Source organism: Aethalodelphis obliquidens, unplaced genomic scaffold, assembly GCF_003676395.1.
Source record: "Aethalodelphis obliquidens isolate GAN/ISIS:26980383/991018 unplaced genomic scaffold, ASM367639v1 scaffold42, whole genome shotgun sequence".
Lineage (NCBI taxonomy): Eukaryota > Metazoa > Chordata > Mammalia > Artiodactyla > Delphinidae > Aethalodelphis > Aethalodelphis obliquidens.
In genome coordinates this window covers 5,420,231-5,440,078 of record NW_020837986.1, presented here as the reverse complement: position 1 = coordinate 5,440,078, position 19,848 = coordinate 5,420,231, and the positions used below count along the sequence as shown (strand labels likewise).

General features: G+C 43.7%; 1 protein-coding gene across 8 annotated transcripts in view; it reads right to left on the bottom strand.

Moving 5' to 3' along the window:
• The window catches only part of ZHX3 (zinc fingers and homeoboxes 3), a 143,954-nt gene that overhangs the window by 3,029 nt on the left and 121,077 nt on the right, over positions 1 to 19,848 (bottom strand). For 5 of the 8 annotated variants that reach the window (XR_003427065.1, XR_003427068.1, XR_003427066.1 and 2 more), the window contains one exon: positions 1,177 to 5,062. Coding sequence is in view for 2 of the 8 variants with exons in the window: in XM_027078299.1 (XP_026934100.1) it covers positions 2,063 to 4,910 (2,848 nt within the window). In the remaining 6 variants the exon portion in view is untranslated. The remainder of the gene's footprint in view (positions 1 to 1,176; positions 5,063 to 19,848) is intronic. The other 3 variants (XR_003427069.1, XM_027078299.1, XM_027078300.1) reach the window with 3 other exon arrangements.

Here is a 19,848-nt window from a genome sequence, read left to right as displayed (position 1 = left end):
ATCCCACCAGCCCCTCCCTGCCTTCCAGCCCGAGGGAAGGTGGGGAAGGGCATTTGGGCTGAGGACGGGGTGCTGGCTAAACCCGGCGGGGCACTGGGACCACCCAGGGGCCACCCGAACCGGGGCATGGAGCCGGGGCGGGAGCCTGACTTCTCTGGGCCGGGAACCCTCGCTGTGCGCCACCCTCCCCCCATCCCCGGATCTCCAGGGAACGCTGCTGTCGCACAGCAGCAGCTGGTCTACTTCCAAATATGTGTCCCACAGATGCCCTCCCTTCATTTGTCGGGGGTCGTTCGGAGAGGCCCTCACCATCGATGCTTACAGGTGGGGCCCCGGCGTTGAGGCTGGCTCGGGAAGCCACGAGAAAACAGCTACAGACAGACAGGCAGACAGGCCCTCCCTGTCCCCTCGGGTACCTCCCTCAGCCAAAAGAGGGTGACGCCACAATGGCACAGCCGCCCTGGCCACTCCTGCTCTGTCCCACCTAGGACACCAGCTCCTTGCTTAGTGTTGGAGCTACCAGCTGAGGGGAGCCGGTGGATTTAAATCCATTCCTCCCAACTCCAGGTTAGCATTTTTAATTGTGGTCAAATATACGTCACATAAAACCTACCATTTTAACCATTTTTAATAAGTATACAATTATGTGGCATTAAGTACATTCACAATGTTGTGTAACCACCACCCTATTTCCAGCTACAAGAATGTAATTCAAAAAAAAAAAAGGGGGGGGCTACCACGGTGGCGCAGTGGTTGAGAGTCCGCCTGCCGATGCAGGGGACACGGGTTCGTGCCCCGGTCCAGGAACATCCGAACATCCCACATGCCGCAGAGCGGCTGGGCCCGTGAGCCATGGCCACTGAGCCTGCGCGTCCGGAGTCTGTGCTCCGCAACGGGAGAGGCCACAACAGTGAGAGGCCCGTGTACCACAAAAATAAAAATAAATAAATAAATAAATAAAAGAATTTAATTCAGTAGAATTTCAATTAAAAAAAACAAAAAACCTAAAGAAATTAGTTTTCCTAGTGCCCAGCAATCTGCCATGCTGCTGGCAGAGCCAAAGCCAGGGGTGGGCAGGCCCGGTGCTGGAGAAGGTGCCTGAGGCAACCCGCCCTGTGAGCCCACACCTGTTCCCTGGTGCCCGTGATGCTCCCTGCGGGGACCTCACTGACTCACAGGGGCTTGGAGGAAACAAGGTCGAGTCCAGAAACGCCGGCCCTGGAACCACCTTCTAAAGGTCCCAAATCAGGGAATCTGGGAATCCAGATACTTCCTTGGTTTCCACAGCTTCCCGTGAAGAGCTCAGCTACCTCGCTCCTGGCCAACCTGTGACAAGGCCACCCAAGAGGAGGGTGGGAGGGAAGGGAGAGGCCAGGAACTCAGAGATCAAGACCCAAGAAAATCAACACCCAATAACGTGATTTGTCTGAGGCTTCAAACTGTCTTCAGTAAAATAATCTTCTAAAGCTTTCTTTCAAGTACTACTGTCCTGATCCAGAGAAAATGAGGAACAAAATTCAAGCATTCGATTCCATGTTATGTCTAAGAGGGAAGAAGATTTTCCACTACCTCTATATCAGGAAGAATAACTGCAATGCAAATTACAGGATTTTTCATCATTTAGAAAAAAAAGCACTTTGTGTATCTAAGGTCAATTAAAGGCTCCCTCTGCTTTTGTTCACCAACTGGGGTTGAATTTCCTCATAAGTCCTATTCTCTCTCTTACCCAGCGGTCGTGGTTCTATCTGGCTCAGATGACATTCTGACCTATTCTCCTTTGGCTAAGAAATGACTAGAAAAGGGTGGGCCCTTGGAGGTTCACTACACTCCTTCCCCTGTGCAGGTTTAACAAACACGAAACAAAAAAACCAAGTGTCAAGCCTTTATCATATGATGATGCTCCAATGGATTCTGCTGCCAGGTGCCCCCCGAAGCAGCCAGACAACACGGTCCTGCTGCCAGACAGCCTTAGAAACAGCAGATGCCCCGGCACTGGATTCGGTGCCTGCCACAGGTGCCCCCCAGACCCACAGAGGACGGCACAGCCCCACAGGCTCCTTACCCAGCTGAGGTCCAGCCTGGGGACTCGGCGTGTCAACGGGCTCTGAGCTGGCCTCAGGGGCACCGGGTTCCCATGACTCACTGTTTTCGGACACCTCTGAATAGGTGTCGCCCATCCCTTTGTGAACTGCTGCAGGGTCGCTGGGGCCCTGGCCCTCACCACCCGTGTCGGCCACGGCCCGGGTCTCCTCACCCATCCTCTCGGCAAACCACTGCTTGACCTGCTGGGCGCTCATCTGGGTTTTGTCGCAGAGGCTCTGCAGGTCCTGCTCGTACAGCATCTTGTGGGTCACGTAATAGTCTTGCAGCAGCTCCCGGTTGCCGGGGCTGATGACCAGCAGCCCGGGGGGGAAGTTGCCCCGTCTGTAGTCTTCGTACCACTTGAGCTGGCCGTTCTTCAGGGCGTACCTGCTGTCCCCAAACCAGCGCACCACCTCGGGCCGCGGCAGGCCCGTCTGGGCCATGATGGAGTCATAGTCCTGGTTGCTGGGCCACTGCGTCTGCAGGAAGAGCTGCCGCAGCAGGTGCCGCTGCTGGGCCGTCTTCCTGTAGCTCACCTTGCCCGGCAGCTGCTCCGCTGGCTTGCTGGGCACGTCATCCTCGGGCTCACAGGCGCCCAGCCCCGGGAGCTCGCCCTTGCCGTTGGCCTCCGTGACTCGCAGGTTCTTGAGGTTGATTTTGATGGGGCTGACTTTGCGTTCTGCCAGCACGTGGCTGCCGGGCGTTTCTGGGGAGCCATCTTCCCCTGGGACCCTCGGGTCCCTGGCAGAGCCCTCCTCCCCCTCATCCTCGGCGGCCTCCTCCTCCCCCTGAGAGGCGCCCTCCTCAGCCTTCTTGGCCTCCTCGGCACTCACTTTTTTCCGTCTCTCTGAAAACCAGCCATCAATCTCCCTGCGGGTCATTTTGGTCTCGGTCCTCAGGCGGTCCAGTTCCTCGTCGAGAGGAAGGGGGTTTTGGGCAAAACTGTTCTCCAGGGCCCTGAGCTGCTCGGGGGCCCGCTCCTTGTATTTGGTTGGTGTGAAGTCGGGGGTCTGGTGCCAGGACTGTCGCTTGGCAGAAGGGGGGGTAGCTGGGGTGGCCGCTGTCAGGAGGCAGGTCACCTCCGGGGCCTTGGACGCCAGGGAGAAGGGCACCTCGGGCACAGAGTCGACGAGGAGGGCGCCATGCTCCCCGGCCAGCCCGGCCCTGGAGCCCTTCAGGTTCCGGCAGTGGTACCTGCGGTCACTGAACCACTTCCGCACCTCACGGGTGCTGAGGCCGGTCACTTTGGTCAGATGCTCAACTTCGCTCTGTCCTGGGAACTGGTTCCGACAGAAGCTCCCTTTCAGAGCTGACAGCTGTTCATGAGATTTCTTGTTTTTGTAGATGCTGGCATCCAGGAAGGCTTGGGAGGTGATGCTGGGACACGCCGTGAGGAGGGACTGGGCGGCATTCACCACCTTCACGGCGGACGTTGTATTTGAACACACGGTGTTAATGGGCGCGACAGCGGGCAGCTTGGGGACAGATGTGACTGCCAGGGGGAGAGATGAGCTGGGTGCCTGCAACCCATTGGCCATCAGTGGCTGAGTGACCAGAAGTCCCCCGGCTGTGCCCTCTGGCTGGCCCACCACGTGGCCAGGCAGAGTGGGCTGGATGAGATGTTGGACGTTGCCGCCACTGGCAACCAGCGGGGTGTTGAGGACAGTGATTGTGGGCTGGGGGACGGACTGGATGACCGTGTTGAACATCTTCTTCCGGGCGTCCTCAATCTCCTCCGGGGACCAGCTGATACCTTGCTTCAGCCTCTGGGCAGTGAACCAGATCTTGAGCTGCTCTTCCGGGTACTTGGTGACCACGGTCAAATAGCAGAGCTCGGCTTTGGTTGGGTAGGGGAACTTGTGGAAGGAGTTCTTCAGAAAGCTGTTGGAGTCCATGGCCGCGTTGTATGTGGGGATGCTGCTCAGCGGGATCATCACTTTGGGGAGGGACTTGGCCGTGGGCAGGGGCTGGTGGGCGTGGTGCTGGGCGTGCGGGGGCGGCTGCTGCAGGGAGAGGAACTGGGCGATGCCCGCGGGCAGCACCGGCACCGTCCCCAGCAGGGGCCCGTTGGCCGAGTGAGGGGGTTTTGCGGAGTTGGTAGAGGCCTGGCTGACCGGGGCTGCCCCGTTGACAAAGGCGTGGTCCCCCTCTTTCACCTCCGTGTCCCCGGCTGAAGGGGTCGGTAAGGCCTCCCCAGCAGGCTGACTGGGGACGTTCTCCTTGAGCGTGTGAATTTTTTTGGCTTCCGCTTTGCCTTTCATTATCTTCATGATTGGAGTTTTGGTGATGATGATTTCCGCCTGTCCATCTGTCCCTTCCATGTTTGGCTCCCCCGATGGGTCGGGAGGGCTGGTGCTCTCGGGGACACTCTGCTCCACGACGACATGATTGTCTGGCTTGGCCACATTCCACACAAAGCTGGCTTCCCCCGAGTGACACTTGGCATTGTGCAGAGAAAGCCCCTCGGGAGTTTTTGCCAGAAAACTGCATTCAGTGCATACAAAGTTCGGGTCTTTGCTAAAGTCTGTGTGCTCTGAGCTCAGGTGTCCCACAAACCGGGTTATGTCCTGGGATCTGAAGTCACAGCATTTACAGGCATATGTGTAGCCGTCCAAGGTGCTCCGGTGCCCGTTGGCCAGTGCGGCACTGTCTGGACCGCTGGTGCCCTGGGTGGCCTCGCCGCTGGCGGTGGGAGCTTCTGGGGGCGGCTCCTGCGGGGGCCCCTCGGGCACGGGCTCCTCGGGCAGGGCCTCGGCGCCGGTGTCCTGCAGCACCACGGTCTTCACGGGGATCATGCACGGGGTGGTGGACTTCCTCTTGCTGGCCATGGTGACAGCCGCGCTGGGGGGTCAGTGGGCGACAGTTCGTCCTGTCGGGGGCCTCACAGCGCAGGTTCCAGCTGCTCCATGAGGCCCAAAGAAACAGCTTCCAAGGGCGGCTTTTTCAGTTGTTTGCAGAAAGCAAGTTTTCCCTATTAAACCTGAGGAGGAAAAGAGAAACGGTGAGCATCCCTCTCTCGGGCTGCGTGTGTATTTCCCAGACTCCCAGGCACACTCCACTGCTTGCCTTCGATCACCCGGGCCTTTTCCCAAGGAACCAACATCCAACCTCGGATGTGACAAATTTTGAGTCAGAAGCCCCACAAACACTCACAAAAATAGTGCCCTGAGGAATGATGCGGGGACGTCCCAACACCACTGGACAGACTTCAGCCATGTGTTTCTGTGTTGTGTTTCCCTCTGTTTCCTCGCATAAAATAACTCAGATTCAAAAATGACAACAACAAAAAAAACCCTCTTCTGGACCTCCAAATGAATTCTGACCATGTCATAGCGAGAACAAAAGATCCTAGTGTAATTCTTGTTTAAATGTTTGGGCCCACAAGGGTTTTCTTTTCATAGCCTTCCCACGTGTGAGAGCAGGATGCCCGCTCCAGGCCCAGAGGCCAAGCCCACTGCAGTGCGTGCACCAGGGAGGGGCACTGATGCCACAGGAGCGGGGCTCTGCGGGCTGTCCCTACCTGCTACCCTGTCACCCCAGCCCCCTGTTGCTCAGGTGAAGCCCGAGGTCAGAAGGTCAGGGGATCCGCAGACGCGGTTTGCGGCCCATGAACTGTACATCTGTCTCTGGGGCAGCAACCCCACAAGAAGCCTCACCTTAGGTGTGCACGCTACCCGTGACCTTGTAGTGGGCTTACTTTTTATTTTTTTCAGTGCCTTTATTAGTCCTTAAAAAAAAAAAAAAAAACAAACCTTAAATCTTTGTTCCATTTCAAATTTATTTCAAAAGCTGGGATGATTGATTTATTTACATGTTAAATACTACTACTACTAATTCTTTCATGAGATGCCAGGAGAAAAGTATTTCTGTGATCTCTACTATTAACATACCACCACAATCATCATTACCTTTTTTTTAGCAAATTGCAATGCTGATAATGACTAAAATAATAGTAATTCTAATACCAGAATCATGTTATCATCAGTGTTTGGATTTGATATAAAAATGTAAGAAAATTAAATACCTCTATTCAAATTCTTAGTAAATAAACACAGCAAACTATCTTTTCTGATTTTAAGACTAGTCCTGGTGATCATGATGATAAAAAATACTTACTCTTAAAAAAATAGTTGGTGTGAGATAAGGATAAACAGATATCCAGTGTACCCACCTGTCACCATTTCCCCCACTGATGTGAAACGTCAGGCATGTTTTTTTAACTTAATTTTTAATAGTAAAAAAAATATATCAACAGAAAATGAAATTTAAGAAAGCCACCTATAATCTTCCATCTAGTCCAGATATTTTATACACATTTTTAATCATTAATGGGCACACACTTGTGTTTTGGTTTTTTCCACTAAACATTTCATCATCAACAGTGTCGTTAAGTCAGCTTCGTAATTACAATATGCAACAGCTGCCTAGTCATGTACCAAGACGGACTTAACCTCCTCTGCTGTGAACTGGCTTTCCGCGCACCACTCTCATAGGTGACAGTGAAATGACCTCTGGGCATAGAGGATGTATTTCTTCTATCATGTTATTTCCTGAGGCTGAGCGCACAGAAACGGGTAATTTACCAGCTCAACAAGTATCAACATTTCTAAGCTCTCCTATCTATATATTACCGGCAAACATTTTAAATCAGGTGCTTTACCACCTGATTAGATTCCAAATCAGGAAAACTAAGAGTAATACAGTTTCGTTTCCAGTAAGCCAATCAGATTTTCCGATAAGACACTGAAGACATCAAACAGAATATCTGAATGTGCAAGTGCCGTAAGAAAAAACAGGTAAGTCAGACTTCATCAAAATTAAAAAACTTCTGCGCTTTAAAGGCCATCATCAAGAAAGTGAAAAAGACAAGCCACAGAACAGGAGACAATATGTGAAAATCACATATCTGGTAAGGCGCTCATAACTGAATAATAAAAAGACAAAAACCCAATTTAAAAATAGGTAAAGGACTTAAATAGACATTTCTCCAAAGAAGACATGCAAATGACCAATAAGCATATTAAAATAAGTGCTCAACATCATTAGTCATTAGCGAAATACAAATTAAACCACAATGGGATACCAATTCACACCCACCAGGATGGCTATAATCACAGTGACAGATAATACTACACGTGAGGAAGTGGGGGAATCTAGAGCCCTCCTACGTTGCTGGTGGGAAGGTGAAACGGTGCAGCCACTGCTGCACTTCAGAAACCAGTTTGGCAGTTCCTCAGAAAGTTATATATACACTTACCATAAGACCCAGTAATTCCACTCCTAGGTATATACCAAATAGAAGTGAAAATATGTCCACACAAATATTCAGAGCATCCTCATGATAATAGCCAAATAGTAGAAGCAACCTCAACGGCCATCAATGGGTGAATGAATAAACACAATACGGTATGTCCCTATGACGGACTACTGTTCAGCCATAGAAAGGCATGAAGTACTGACACATGCTACAGCACGGACAGAAACATCATGAAGGCAGACACAAAATGCTACATATCACGTGACTGCATTTGTATGAAACACCCAGAATAGGCACATCCACAGCGACAGAAAATAGATTAGTGTTTGCCAAGGGCTGAGGGGAGGGGAGAATGGGGACTGACCACTAATGGGGATGAGGTTTCTTTTGGGGGTGATGCAAATGTTCTAAAATTAGGTAGTGGTGATGGTTGCATAAAACTGTGAATATACTAAAAACCACTGAAAGGACTTCAAAAACCCAAGAAAGGTGGAGGACAGAAAGTTACAGCACTCAGTTCTGTAGAAGAAGGTCATCATTCTCACTTCTAAGGTTACAGGTGATGCCATTGATTTATGACTTCCTGATTTGCCTTCCTCTTCCTGACTTCTGCCCTGGGGAAAGGTGAAAGGCAGTGGCTGTGAACGTCAGGTTTGAGGCGAGAGAGGGAACAGAACCGCAGACCTGGCAGCTAAGGAAGCAAGCATGCTCACCAGGAGGCCAGGGAGCAGTGGAGCTGAGGAGCAGGGAAGTGCAGGCCCAAGGTACACAGCACCTGACACTCAGGCCTAACTGACATTTGCTATGGGGACTGGGCTCCACCGAGGAAGAGTTACATTATCTCCCTCGTATTTTATTTACTAAGGCTGAGAGGGGGACAACATGAAGATGCATTTGATTTGGGGAAATGGTCCCAATGTCATTCACAACTGAGTCTCAGGGTAGCCCCAAATTGTCTTTCAAATCAATGATGGAGGGGAGCACCACTGCCTACCACTCTCTGAGGGAGTCAGTCATCCATGATGAAGATGATTGAATAACAGCAGTGGGGGAGGGGGGAGGAGGGGCAGCCACTGCCACAGGTCACTGAGTGTTTAATACCAATACCATAGGGAGTGCTTTTAGCCACAACCTCTCATTTTACTCTCACAGCAAACCCCAGAGGAGGAACTACTGTCACTCCCGTTGTACAGACAAGAAAAACAAGGCTCAGAGAAGTGTAGTAACCACCTGAAGGGCGCACAGCTAGGAGGCAGCAGAGGCTGGTAAGCTGGTTACGGCGGAGCCTGCCCTCAACCGCTCCACGCACTGAGCTCTCCGAGCAACCACAACACTGCTGGAAGAAGGCCTGCATGGCTTTCCTGAGCTGTATTTACCCCCGGTGTTTATTAGGAAAGATTTCAAACATTCAGCAAAGTTGAAAGAATTGTTCAGTGAATACCCACGTACTCACCACCTGGCTACTGCCACGGGGCTACTTCCAGCAACATGACCCATATAGGTAAGCTGGGGTTGGTCTATTTGTCATACATTTTTTAAAGGGTATCCAATAAAAGCGGTGCTTAAAGGGGAAAGCTCTAATTATCTAGAAACCACTCCTCCAGAAGGCACTCATGGACCACGCCTGCCAAGCAAGGCAGCAATTACTGTGAGGAAACAGTTTGCCGAGTCGAGCCCCGTGTGAGGTGAGCTGTATAAATGTGAGGTTCTGTGCTGCCAGAGACTCGCAGCAAAGGACCAGACGACAATTGCAGGTTCTTCATTCTTTGTACAATTCTTTCTACACCCTTTCTCGAAAGCTTCTGTCTTATAAATGGATTGCTTTTTTAATGAGCAAATAAGACTGAAAGTACATAGCTTTCCCCCCAGAATCTGTCTTTGGAACCTGGGAATTGCTCAATTCCCTAAATTAACAAAGCTGCAGCTAATTGTCACTGTACTTCAACACTGCAAAGTATCACACATATGGGGGCTGGAAATGAGTTTGTAGATCACACTCTTAAAGTGTTTAGCTTTAAATTATAGATAAGTCAGAAACTTTCTGTTGTTGTTTTAATTCTCAGGAAGGAACTGAAAGGACAGTAAGAGTTCAACAAAAGATTTCAAATGTTTAGAAGGCGACTGTCAATAGACGCTTTCCAAATGTTATGGTGGCCGGGCCTCGGCCCTCCTGGACATGCAACCCACAATTTATTGATAGAAACAGGAATAATGGGAGAAGCTGACAGAGTTATAGAAACATAATCAGAGATTTCAATACACTACTCGTGGTTTTGAAAGCTCAAGTAGACAACAAGAAAGGATGTGAAGAATGAGACTTCTGTAACGAGGATGATTTGACAGATTTGGGTAGTCTTGAATATTCCACAGTAATCAACTTCATATTCTTTTAAGAACATTCATGAGACATATTTAAAAGTGGGTCACGTGTGGGGCTTCCCTGGTGGTGCAGTGGTTGGGGGTCCGCCTGCCGATGCGGGGGACGCGGGTTCGTGCCCCGGTCCGGGAGGATCCCGCATGCCGCGGAGCGGCTGGGCCCGTCCGTGGGCTGTGGCCGCTGGGCCTGCGCGTCCGGAGCCTGTGCTCCGCGACGGGAGAGGCTGCAGCAGTGAGAGGCCCGCGTACCACAGAAAGAAAAAAAAAAAAAGTGGATCATGTGGTATAACGGGTCACAAGGAAACCTCAACTCATTCCAAAATAAAAATTTGCGGGTAGCATTCATTCCCTTTTCTTTGTAATTGTTAGCAATACAGATTTACATTGAAATGTATCTTTTTTCCTATTTCAAATGATGCTCTATGTAGAGTTTCTCTCAGAAATAATGAAGAAAAGTGAAAATCCTTCCTATTCTCCCCAGAGATAGCGACTGTTAACAATCTAGGGCCCATTATTTCAGATATGTTTTCTAGACATAAGTTACTACAACCAATTTTTTAAAAAACCAAAAAAGGAGTTGTATTTTCACATTCCGTTCTGATCCTCTTTTTTTCTTCCCACAACAATGTAGTTCCAACATCTCTCCCGGTCAGAACCTACAGTTTATCTCACTCTTTTAAACAATGTTCCAATTTATGCGTGCATCATAATTTACTTAACCAACCTAGCTCTTAACAGACATTTGCATTTCGCCAATTTTTGAAACTCTTACAAAAATGTTTCACTGGTTATCGCTGCGAATACTTTTGCACATTTGAAAATATCTGAAATTCTGAATTTCTGATAAGTACAATTGCTGTGGCATTTAAAATGCTGTCGGTAAACTACAAAACTGCCCTCTAAATAGGTGGTACTGACTTTCACCCCCATCACCAGAGAATGAGGTGATCTAAGTGTCACTGCATGTCATCACTACTTCTAGTCTTTGCTAATACGTACATGAAAAACTGGTCACTACTGTTTCAACTTGCATTTCTTTACAGGCATGGCTGAGAAGCTTTTCACGTGTTACTGACATTTTGTGATAAATTATTTTTTGTCCATTTTTCTATGGATTTTAAGAGTTCTCTATATATTAAGGAAATTGGCTCTTCATCATCTATCAGAGGAAGCTGTGGTTTATACCAACATCGCAAGGATGTTTTAAAACTAGGAAATCTCTAAAAATCATTAACATCATTAATAAATTAAAGGAGAGAAACCAAAACAGCACTTAATAGGATTACACTCACGTTTTTTCTTGTGGTAAAAAACACGTAACTTAAAATTTACCGTCTTAACTACTTTTAAGTGTACAGTAGTGTTAACTACACCCACACTGTTGTATGTCGGATTTCCAGACCTCTTTTTATCTTGCAGAACTGCAACACTATACTCACTGAACAAAAATGGGTCCCCTTTCCCCTTCCCCAGCCCCTGAAAACCACCATTCTACTTTCTGCCTCTACAAGTTTGACAACTTTAGACGCCTCGTGTAAGTGGATCCATGCAGAACTTGTGTTTCTGTGACTGGCTTATTTCACTATGTCCTCAAGGTTCACCCATGTGGTATCATGTGACAGGATTCCCTTCCTTTGAAGGGCTGAATAATATTCCATTGTGTGTGTATACATATACATACGTATATATACATTGTGCGTGTATATGTGTGTGTGTGTGTGTGTGTGTGTGTGTGTGTGTGTGTGTGTGTGTGTGTGTATTCTCCACATTTTCTTTATCCATTCATCTGGTGATGGACATTTAAGTTGCTTCCATATCTTGGCTATTGTAAATAATGCTATGAACATGGGTGTACAAATATCCTGCTTTCAATTCTTCTGGATATAAACCCTAAAGTAGGTTTGCTGGACACATGGATTTACTAAGGAACCTTCATAATGTTTTCCATAGCATCTACACCATTTTACATTCCCAGCAGTGACAAGGATTCCAACTTTTCCACACCCTCACCAACACTTATTATTTTTGTGTGTGGGGTTTTTTTTTGGGGGGGGGCATGGGGTAGATAGTGGCCATCCTAACAGGCATGAGGTGATATCCGATTTGGTTTGATCTGCATTTCGCTAATGATTAGTGATGTTGAGCATCTCTTCATATGCTTGTTGGCCTTTTGTATAGCTTCTTTGGAGAAATGTCTATCCAAGTCCTTTGCCCATTTTTCATCAGGTTGTTTTCTGTTTTTGTGTTGTAAGAGTTCTTTATGTATTCCAGATGTTAACCCATATCAGATATATGGTTTGCAAATATTTCTCCCATTCTATAGGTTGCCTTTTCTTTCTGTTCACTGTTTCCTTTGATGCACAGAAGTTTTTAAGGTTAATATAGTCCCATTTGTCTATTTTTGCTTTTGTTGCATGTGCTTTTTGTGTCACAGCCAAGAAATCACTGCCAAACCAATATCATGAAGCTTTCCCCCTATGTTTCCTTCCAGGAGTTTTACAGTTTCAGGTCTTTATTTTTGACTTAATTTTTATATATGATGTAAAGTAACGGTCCAACTTTATTCTTTTTCATGTGGATGTCCAGTTTTCCCACATCACCATTTGTTGAACATTTGTTGAAGAGACTATCCTTTCTCCACTGTGTAGCCTTGGCATCCTTGCTGAAGATCATTTGGTCATATGTGAGAGAGTTTTATTTCTGGGCTCTGTATTCTGTTCCATTGGTCTGTGCCTGTCTTTATGCCAGTACCATACTGTTTCTATTACTGTAGCTTTGTAATATATTTTGAAATCAGGATGTGTGAGGCCTCTAGCTTTGTTTTTCTTTCACAAGATTGTTTTGGCTATTCAGGGTCCTTTGAGATTCCATATGAATTTTAGAATTTTTTTTCCATTTCTGCAAGCAAATGTCAATGGGACACCGATAGGGATAGCACTGAACCTGTAGATTACTTTGGGTAGTATGGACATTTTAACAATATTAAGTTTTTCAATCCATGAACATGAGATGTCTATTTACTTGCATCCTCTTTAATTTCTTTTGGAATTGTTCTGTAGTTTTTAATGTACAAGTCTTTTGACTCCTTGATTAAGCTTAAGTATTTTATTCTTTCTGACACTATTGTAAATGAGATTATTTTCCTAATTTCCTTTTTGGATTTTTCCCTGTTAGTATATAGAAGCTGATTTTGTTGTGTGTTGATTTTGTCTCCTGTAACTTTGTTGAATTCCTTTGTTCTAACAGTTATTTTGGTGGAATCTTTAGGGTTTCCTATCTATATGATCATGTCACCTGTGTACAGAGACAATTTTACTTTTTCCTTTCCAAGTCAGATGCCTCTGCTAAGACTTCCAGTAGTTTAAAAGAGGTGGTAAGAGTGGGCATCCTTGCCTTGTTCCTAATCCTAAATGAAAAGCTTTCAGTTCTTCACCATTAAGAATAATGTTAGCTGTGGGCTTTTCATATATGGCCTTTATTATGCTGAGGTAATTACCTTCTATTCCTAGTTTGTTGAAGGTTTTTATCATAAAGGATGTTAAATTTTATCAAGTGCTTTTTCTTCATCAATTGAGATGATCACATGGTTCTTGTCCTTAGTTCTGTTAATGTTGTATATTACATTGATTGATTTTCACAAATCCTTGCATTCCGGGAATAAACCCACTTGGTCATAGTATATAATCCTTTTAATATGCTGTTGAATTCAATTTGCTAGTATTTTGTTGAGCATTTTTATATCAACATTCATCAGGAATATTGGTCTGCAGTCTTCTTTTCTTGTAGTATCTTTGTCTGGTTTTGGTATCAGGTAATGCTGACCTCATGAGTTTGGAAGTGTTCCCTCCTCTTCAATTTCTGGAAGAGTTTGAGAAGGTTTGGTGTTAAAATTCATTCATTCATTCATTTATTTTTTTAATAAATTTATTTCATTTGTTTATTTATTTATTTATTTATTTTTGGCTGTGTTGGGTCTTTGTTGCCATGCATGGGCTTTCTCTAGTTGCGGCAAGTGGGGACTCCTCTTTGTTGCGATGTGTGGGCTTCTCATTGCAGTGTCTTCTCTTGTTGTGGAGCATGGGCTCTGAGCATGCAGGCTTCAGTAGTTGTGGCGTGTGGGATTCAGTAGTTGTGGCTTGCAGGCTCTAGAGCGCAGGCTCAGCAGTTGTGGTGCATGGGCTTAGTTGCTCCGCAGCATGTGGGATCTTCCCGGACCAGGGCTTGAACCCGTGTCCCCTGCATTGGCAGGCAGATTCTTAACCACTGCACCACCAGGGAAGTCCCATTCATTCATTTATTATTGAGGTACAGGTGAATTCAAATTTTTTAAATGTTTGGTAGAAATCTCCAGTGAAGCCATTTGGCTTTTCTTTGTTAAAAGGTTTTTGATTACTGATTTAATCTCCTTATTAGTTATAAGTCTGGCCAGATATTTTATTTCTTCATGATTCAGTCTTGGTAGGTTGTATGTATTGCAGAATTTATCCATTTCTTCTAGGTTATCCAATTTGTTGGCACATAATAGTCTCTTATGATCTTTTTTATTTTTGTGGCATCAGTTGTACTGTCTCCTCTTTCATTTCTGATTTTTGTTATTGGGTCTTCTCTCTTTTTTTCTTAGTCTGGCTAAGCATTTGTGAATTTTGTCTGTCCTTAAAAAAAAAAACTCAACTCTGTTTTGAATATTTCTACTGTTTTTTATTCTCTATTTTCCCTCTAATCTTTATTATTTCCTTCCTTCTGCCAGCTTTGGGTTTAGTTTGTTCTTCTTTTTCTAGTTCCCTGAGGTATAAAGTTAGTTGATTTGAGATCTTTCTTCTTTTTTTAATGAAAGTATTTACCGCTATAAATGTCCCTCTTTGTATTGCTTTTGCTGCATACCTAAGTTTTGGAATGTTGTGTTTTTGTTTTCACTTGTTTCAAGGTATTCTCTAACTTCCCTTGTGATTTCGTCCTTGACCCACTGGTTGTTCAAGAATGTGTTGTTTAATTTCCTCATATTTGTGAATTTTTCAGTTTTCCTTCTGCTATTGGTTCCTAGTTTCATTTCACTATGGTTGAAAAAGATACTTGATACAATTTCAATCTTCTTAAATATCTTAAGACTTGTTTTGTGTCCTAACATGTGATCTATCCTAGAAAATGTTCTCTGTGCACTTGAGAGGGTGCATATTCTGCTGTTGCTGGGTGAAGTGTTCTATATATGTCCATTAGGTGCAACTGTTCTTTAGTTTTATTCAAGTCTAAACGACCATTCTTGAAAAGATTTAGCAAATGAAGGAAATAAAGGAAAAAAGAAGGAAATGTCCGTAGATGAAGGATTTCTCCCAGAAACCACAGCAAACATTATACCTAATAGTGAAACATTCAAGTCAGGAACAAGATAAGGATTCCTGCTGTTACCATTTGGCACAGTAATAGGATGCTAGATGGTAAAAACTGTTGAGACAAAGCAGTGTTACTTGCATATGAGGGGACTGTCTAGTAAGAAAACCCCCTGAAAATTTATTATGACTAATAAGAAAACTGACAGGATGATGAGATATATCTGCAACACACACATATCATTAAGTTTCCCATATGCCAAAAGTAATCAATTAGAGAAGGAAATGGAGGTGGGGAGAGAGTGAGCCCATTCACATTAACAAGCAAATGTGGAAAAGACCTCAGAATAAACCTTATATCACCTCACACCTGTCAAAATGGCTATCATCCAAAAGTCTACAGATAACAAATGCTGGTGAGAATGTGGAGAAAAGGGACCCTTGTACACTGTTGGTGAGAATGTAAATTGGTGCAGTCACTATGGAAAACAGTATGGAGGTTCCTCAAAAAACTAAAAATAGAACTACCATATGATCCAGCAATCTCACTCCTGGGCATATATCTGGAAAAGATGAAAACTCAAATTTGAAAAGATACATCACCCCAATGTTCACAGCAGCACTATTAATAATAGCCAAGATATGGAAGCTACCTAAGTGTCCATGAACAGATGAATGAATAAAGAAGATGTAGTGCGTGTATGTGTGTGTGTATGTGCATATATATACATATATATGTGTGTGTGTGTGTATACACACATACATATGTGATAGAATATTAGCCATAAAAAAGAATGAAATTCTGCCATTTGCAACAACATGGATAGAACTAGACAACATTATGCTTAGTGAAATAAGTCAGACAGAGAATGACAAACACTCTATGTTGTCACTTATATGTAGAATCTCAAGGGTAAAACAATCAACTGTATATAACAAAACAGAAACAGACTTACAGATATAGAGAACAAACTAGTGGTTACCAGTAGGGAGAGGGAAGGGGGTAGGTAAGATAGAGGTATGGGATTAACAGACACAAACTACTCTGTATAAAATAAACAACAAGGATATATTGTACAGCACAGGGAAATACAGCCATTATTTTGCAATAACTTTAAAAGGAGTATAATCTATAAAAATACTGAATCACTACGTTGTATACCTGAAACTAATATAGTATTATAAATCAACTATACTCAATTAAAAAAAAAATTTTAAATAAACCTGATAAGATATGTGTAAAATCTATATGACAATAACTATAAAACTTTAATAAGAACAAAAAAGACTTAAATATATAGAGAGCCATAGCATATTCCTAGAGATAAAGATTTGGATTTATATAGATGTCAATTCTCTCTAGATTAATCTCTAACTTCAAAAGAATTATAATCACAATCAAAATTCCATCAGGTAAAGCTAGTATTGTAAAATGTTAACGGTAAAATCTAGGTGGTGAGTATACGCATGTTCACTATAAAATTCTTTCAGTTTTTCTGTATGTTTGAAACTTTTTATTTAAAATATGTTGGGAGAAATGCATCATGATTTTTGATGGAATTTGACAAGCTGAATCTGAAATTCCTCTGGAAGGAAAAAAGTACAAAATAGCTTTAAAAGTTTTGAGACAGAACTATTTAGAGGAACTTACTTTACATCAAAACATATTTTAAGGCTAGAATGATTAAAATAATGTACGATCAGCATAAGAATTGATAAGTGGATGAATGGATCATTTACATACACTTTGAATACATGGGATTTTCAGGCTATGAAAGCAGTGCTATTTTTAAATCAGTTGGGAAAGAGAGGCAAATAAGTATTAGGACAACTGAGTTCAACACATTATAAAGAACAATGTTTTTCAAGCGAATTTAACAGAGAAATATAACAAGCAAAATTACAAACATAGTAGGAAAAAAAAAAGAGAAGTTTATAGTTGTGCTGAACATTTTAAAGTTCTTCCTATGCAAGACTCAAAACCTAGAAACCACAAAAGGTTGATTGATTTGACTACATAAATATTAAAAACTTTTGAATAGTAAAGGAAGCCATTAATAAGGGTTAAACACAAGTGACATACTGGGATAAATTTTATAAAGCACATTATAAATAATTAATATTTACAATGTGTAAGACAAAAATATAGAAAAAGCTGCAAAGAAAATGAACAAGCAAAATACACAAGCTATAAACTAGGAAAGATGCTCAACCTCACTAGTAATCAGGGAAATTGAAATTAAATAAAAGATGAGGGTTTTTTTCCCCCATTCTTCACAGATTGGCAAAAATTGGAAAGACAGACCATACAGTATTCGTGCACCATTGGTGAGAGCATAAATTGGTGAAATTTTTATTACGGTCAATCTAGTAACAGCCATCAAAACTTTAAAAGGCATATCCTTTTATCTAGCCATTTCACTCCTAACAACCCACATAGTCGGATGAAGTACTAAAATACAGGCACATGATCACAACGATATCAGTAAGGTCATTCACTGCATCATTTCCTAGCATTAAAAATGTCCATTAGTAAAGTAGTGATAAAACAAAAAACAGAACATATGTACTAGGAAATGAAATGCAGCCACTGAAAAGGATTAAGACCTATGTGTACTGATGTAAACATATCTCCAAGACATATTTAAACAATAAAATATGTAAATATACTGCATAATAAAATACATGATTTCATCGTATAGTGAACCATCTATCTAGACTTGTATTTGTTTGAATATGAACAGAATTTAGAAGAACAAAGGATAAATACTGATCCATTAAACAATAATGACTTTATCAGGAAGGAGAAGAGCATTTACTTTTTTTTTTTTTAACTTTATGCCTTCTATATTGTTTGAATTTGTTACAATCACGTGTTGCTTTTAATTTTTAAAATAGCAGTAAGGATTAAAATAAATAGAATGATTAGTGCCAGTGAGCAGTACACCCTGCAAATAGGGTAGCCAGCATACAGAATGGCTGTGAATTGCTCATTTACAGCTGGGAGGTTTCACTGTGATGTGAACCATTCTGTGCACAAGAGGTACAAGAGGGGGAATGGGGGCGGCATCCTGATACCCCAAGGCCTTGTCAAATTGGAGCCCTATTTTGTGCCACTATCTTATCATTTACTTTGCAAACTTGCCTTGCTGAAGTCATTCAACTGGAACAATAAATGATAACTGCCATGGATTTCCCTGTACCAGAGAGGCGGAGGGAATCGGACCACTCACTGTTTTCAAGTATCATTTTCAAGTCATCAGTGGATTTGACCATTTTGTTGAACCCTTGCCATCCTGAAATCCTTACGGGCACAGTTTGATTAGGCAGAATCCTTGGAAGTGCAGTTTTAACCCTTGAAAATAGCCCGAGTTACAAACATCCTAAAAATTACATATCGGTGTGAAGTCACACGTAATAGCTGAAAAATTTAGTGAACCCTACACACTGGAAGTGTCAAAAAGTTGTATGGGGGCCAGATGTGCAAGAAAAGTGAAACAGAACACCCAGAAGGTTCTCGTGTGAATTCAGTCCGGGCTGTAAGTGACAGAACGTATAAATACCTTTTAGAGTCGCTGTTTGGCATGAATCAAGTGATCCCAGTAGCAGTACTGTGAACCACTGCCATAAACTCTGAATTAAATCAATGGGTTCCATCTCCAGAGACTTCTGAAGTATAAGATAATACCACACAAAAGTGGATCAATTTGCACTAATGGCGCCACCGCTATGCTAGAAAGTCTGAGAAATTTATTTCCATGCCAACCAGGAAACTGGATTTACTTCAATTCTCTCTCTCAAAGTGCTTCATAGCCTGCAAAGCGCTTTCATCTCTCTCAATTCATCCCAGTAGCCTCCGGAGTTGGTTATTATTGCCCCTGTGCCCATAGCACCGAGGAGCTATTGAGCAAGAAAGGGGAGGTGACAGGACCGAAGTCACACGCAGACTCGCATGTGAGCCTGATGTTTCAACTCCTATGTTCTTTTTTAGGCCACATCCACTCTGAATACCAACTGAATAATAAACCCACTACCTATAATTATTTTTTACATTAGTTACATTATTAATTGCATAATTTTGGGCCTTCTTACAGTGGGCTCAAAGATTTTTCCAAGCTGAGTTTGTTCAGTGTTGTTATTTTTAAAGATTAAAATGACTTGACAGGGCTATCATGATCCTTAATATGTACAACATTTTTAGACTGACAGAAGAGGGGAGGGATTACTTACTCTCATGACTAGAGAACTCTGTTACAGTGGGGCTAAGTGATTAGACTGAGGTTAGTCAGCAGGAACCTACAACAAAAAGAACACAGGGGAGACCATCCATCCTCAGGAATGTATATGGGCAGGACCTTGGCAGCCCAGCAGATCTGCTGGCTGGATTGTCAGATTTCTGCTGAAACAAAGAAAGGAGTTACAAAGAACTGAAGTCTGTCTCTGAGCCCAAGGCCTCCAGTGTCAAAGCCACGTCAAGCCCAGAGCTGGCCTCATTTTGCTCTCTGGATACTTACGGGTCACAATACTTCCTGCATTTAGTAATCACCATCCAGCGGAGGGCTCAGGGCCAGAGCTCTCTACTTATTTGTCCCCCTCAAACAATTCTTGTTTCTGTCAAGTCACCAACAGAAATCGCCTGCTCCCGTCAGATGTTATCACCTCTACAGTGAACAGTAATTCACTCTTTCTCAAGCTCAGAGAGGCGATGATGATAAAAAATACAGTGGCCTCAGAATTAAAGGGACTTTAGAGACCACATATTTCAATCGCTCTTCTTTGCATGAATCATCTTGAAAGTATCACTACTGT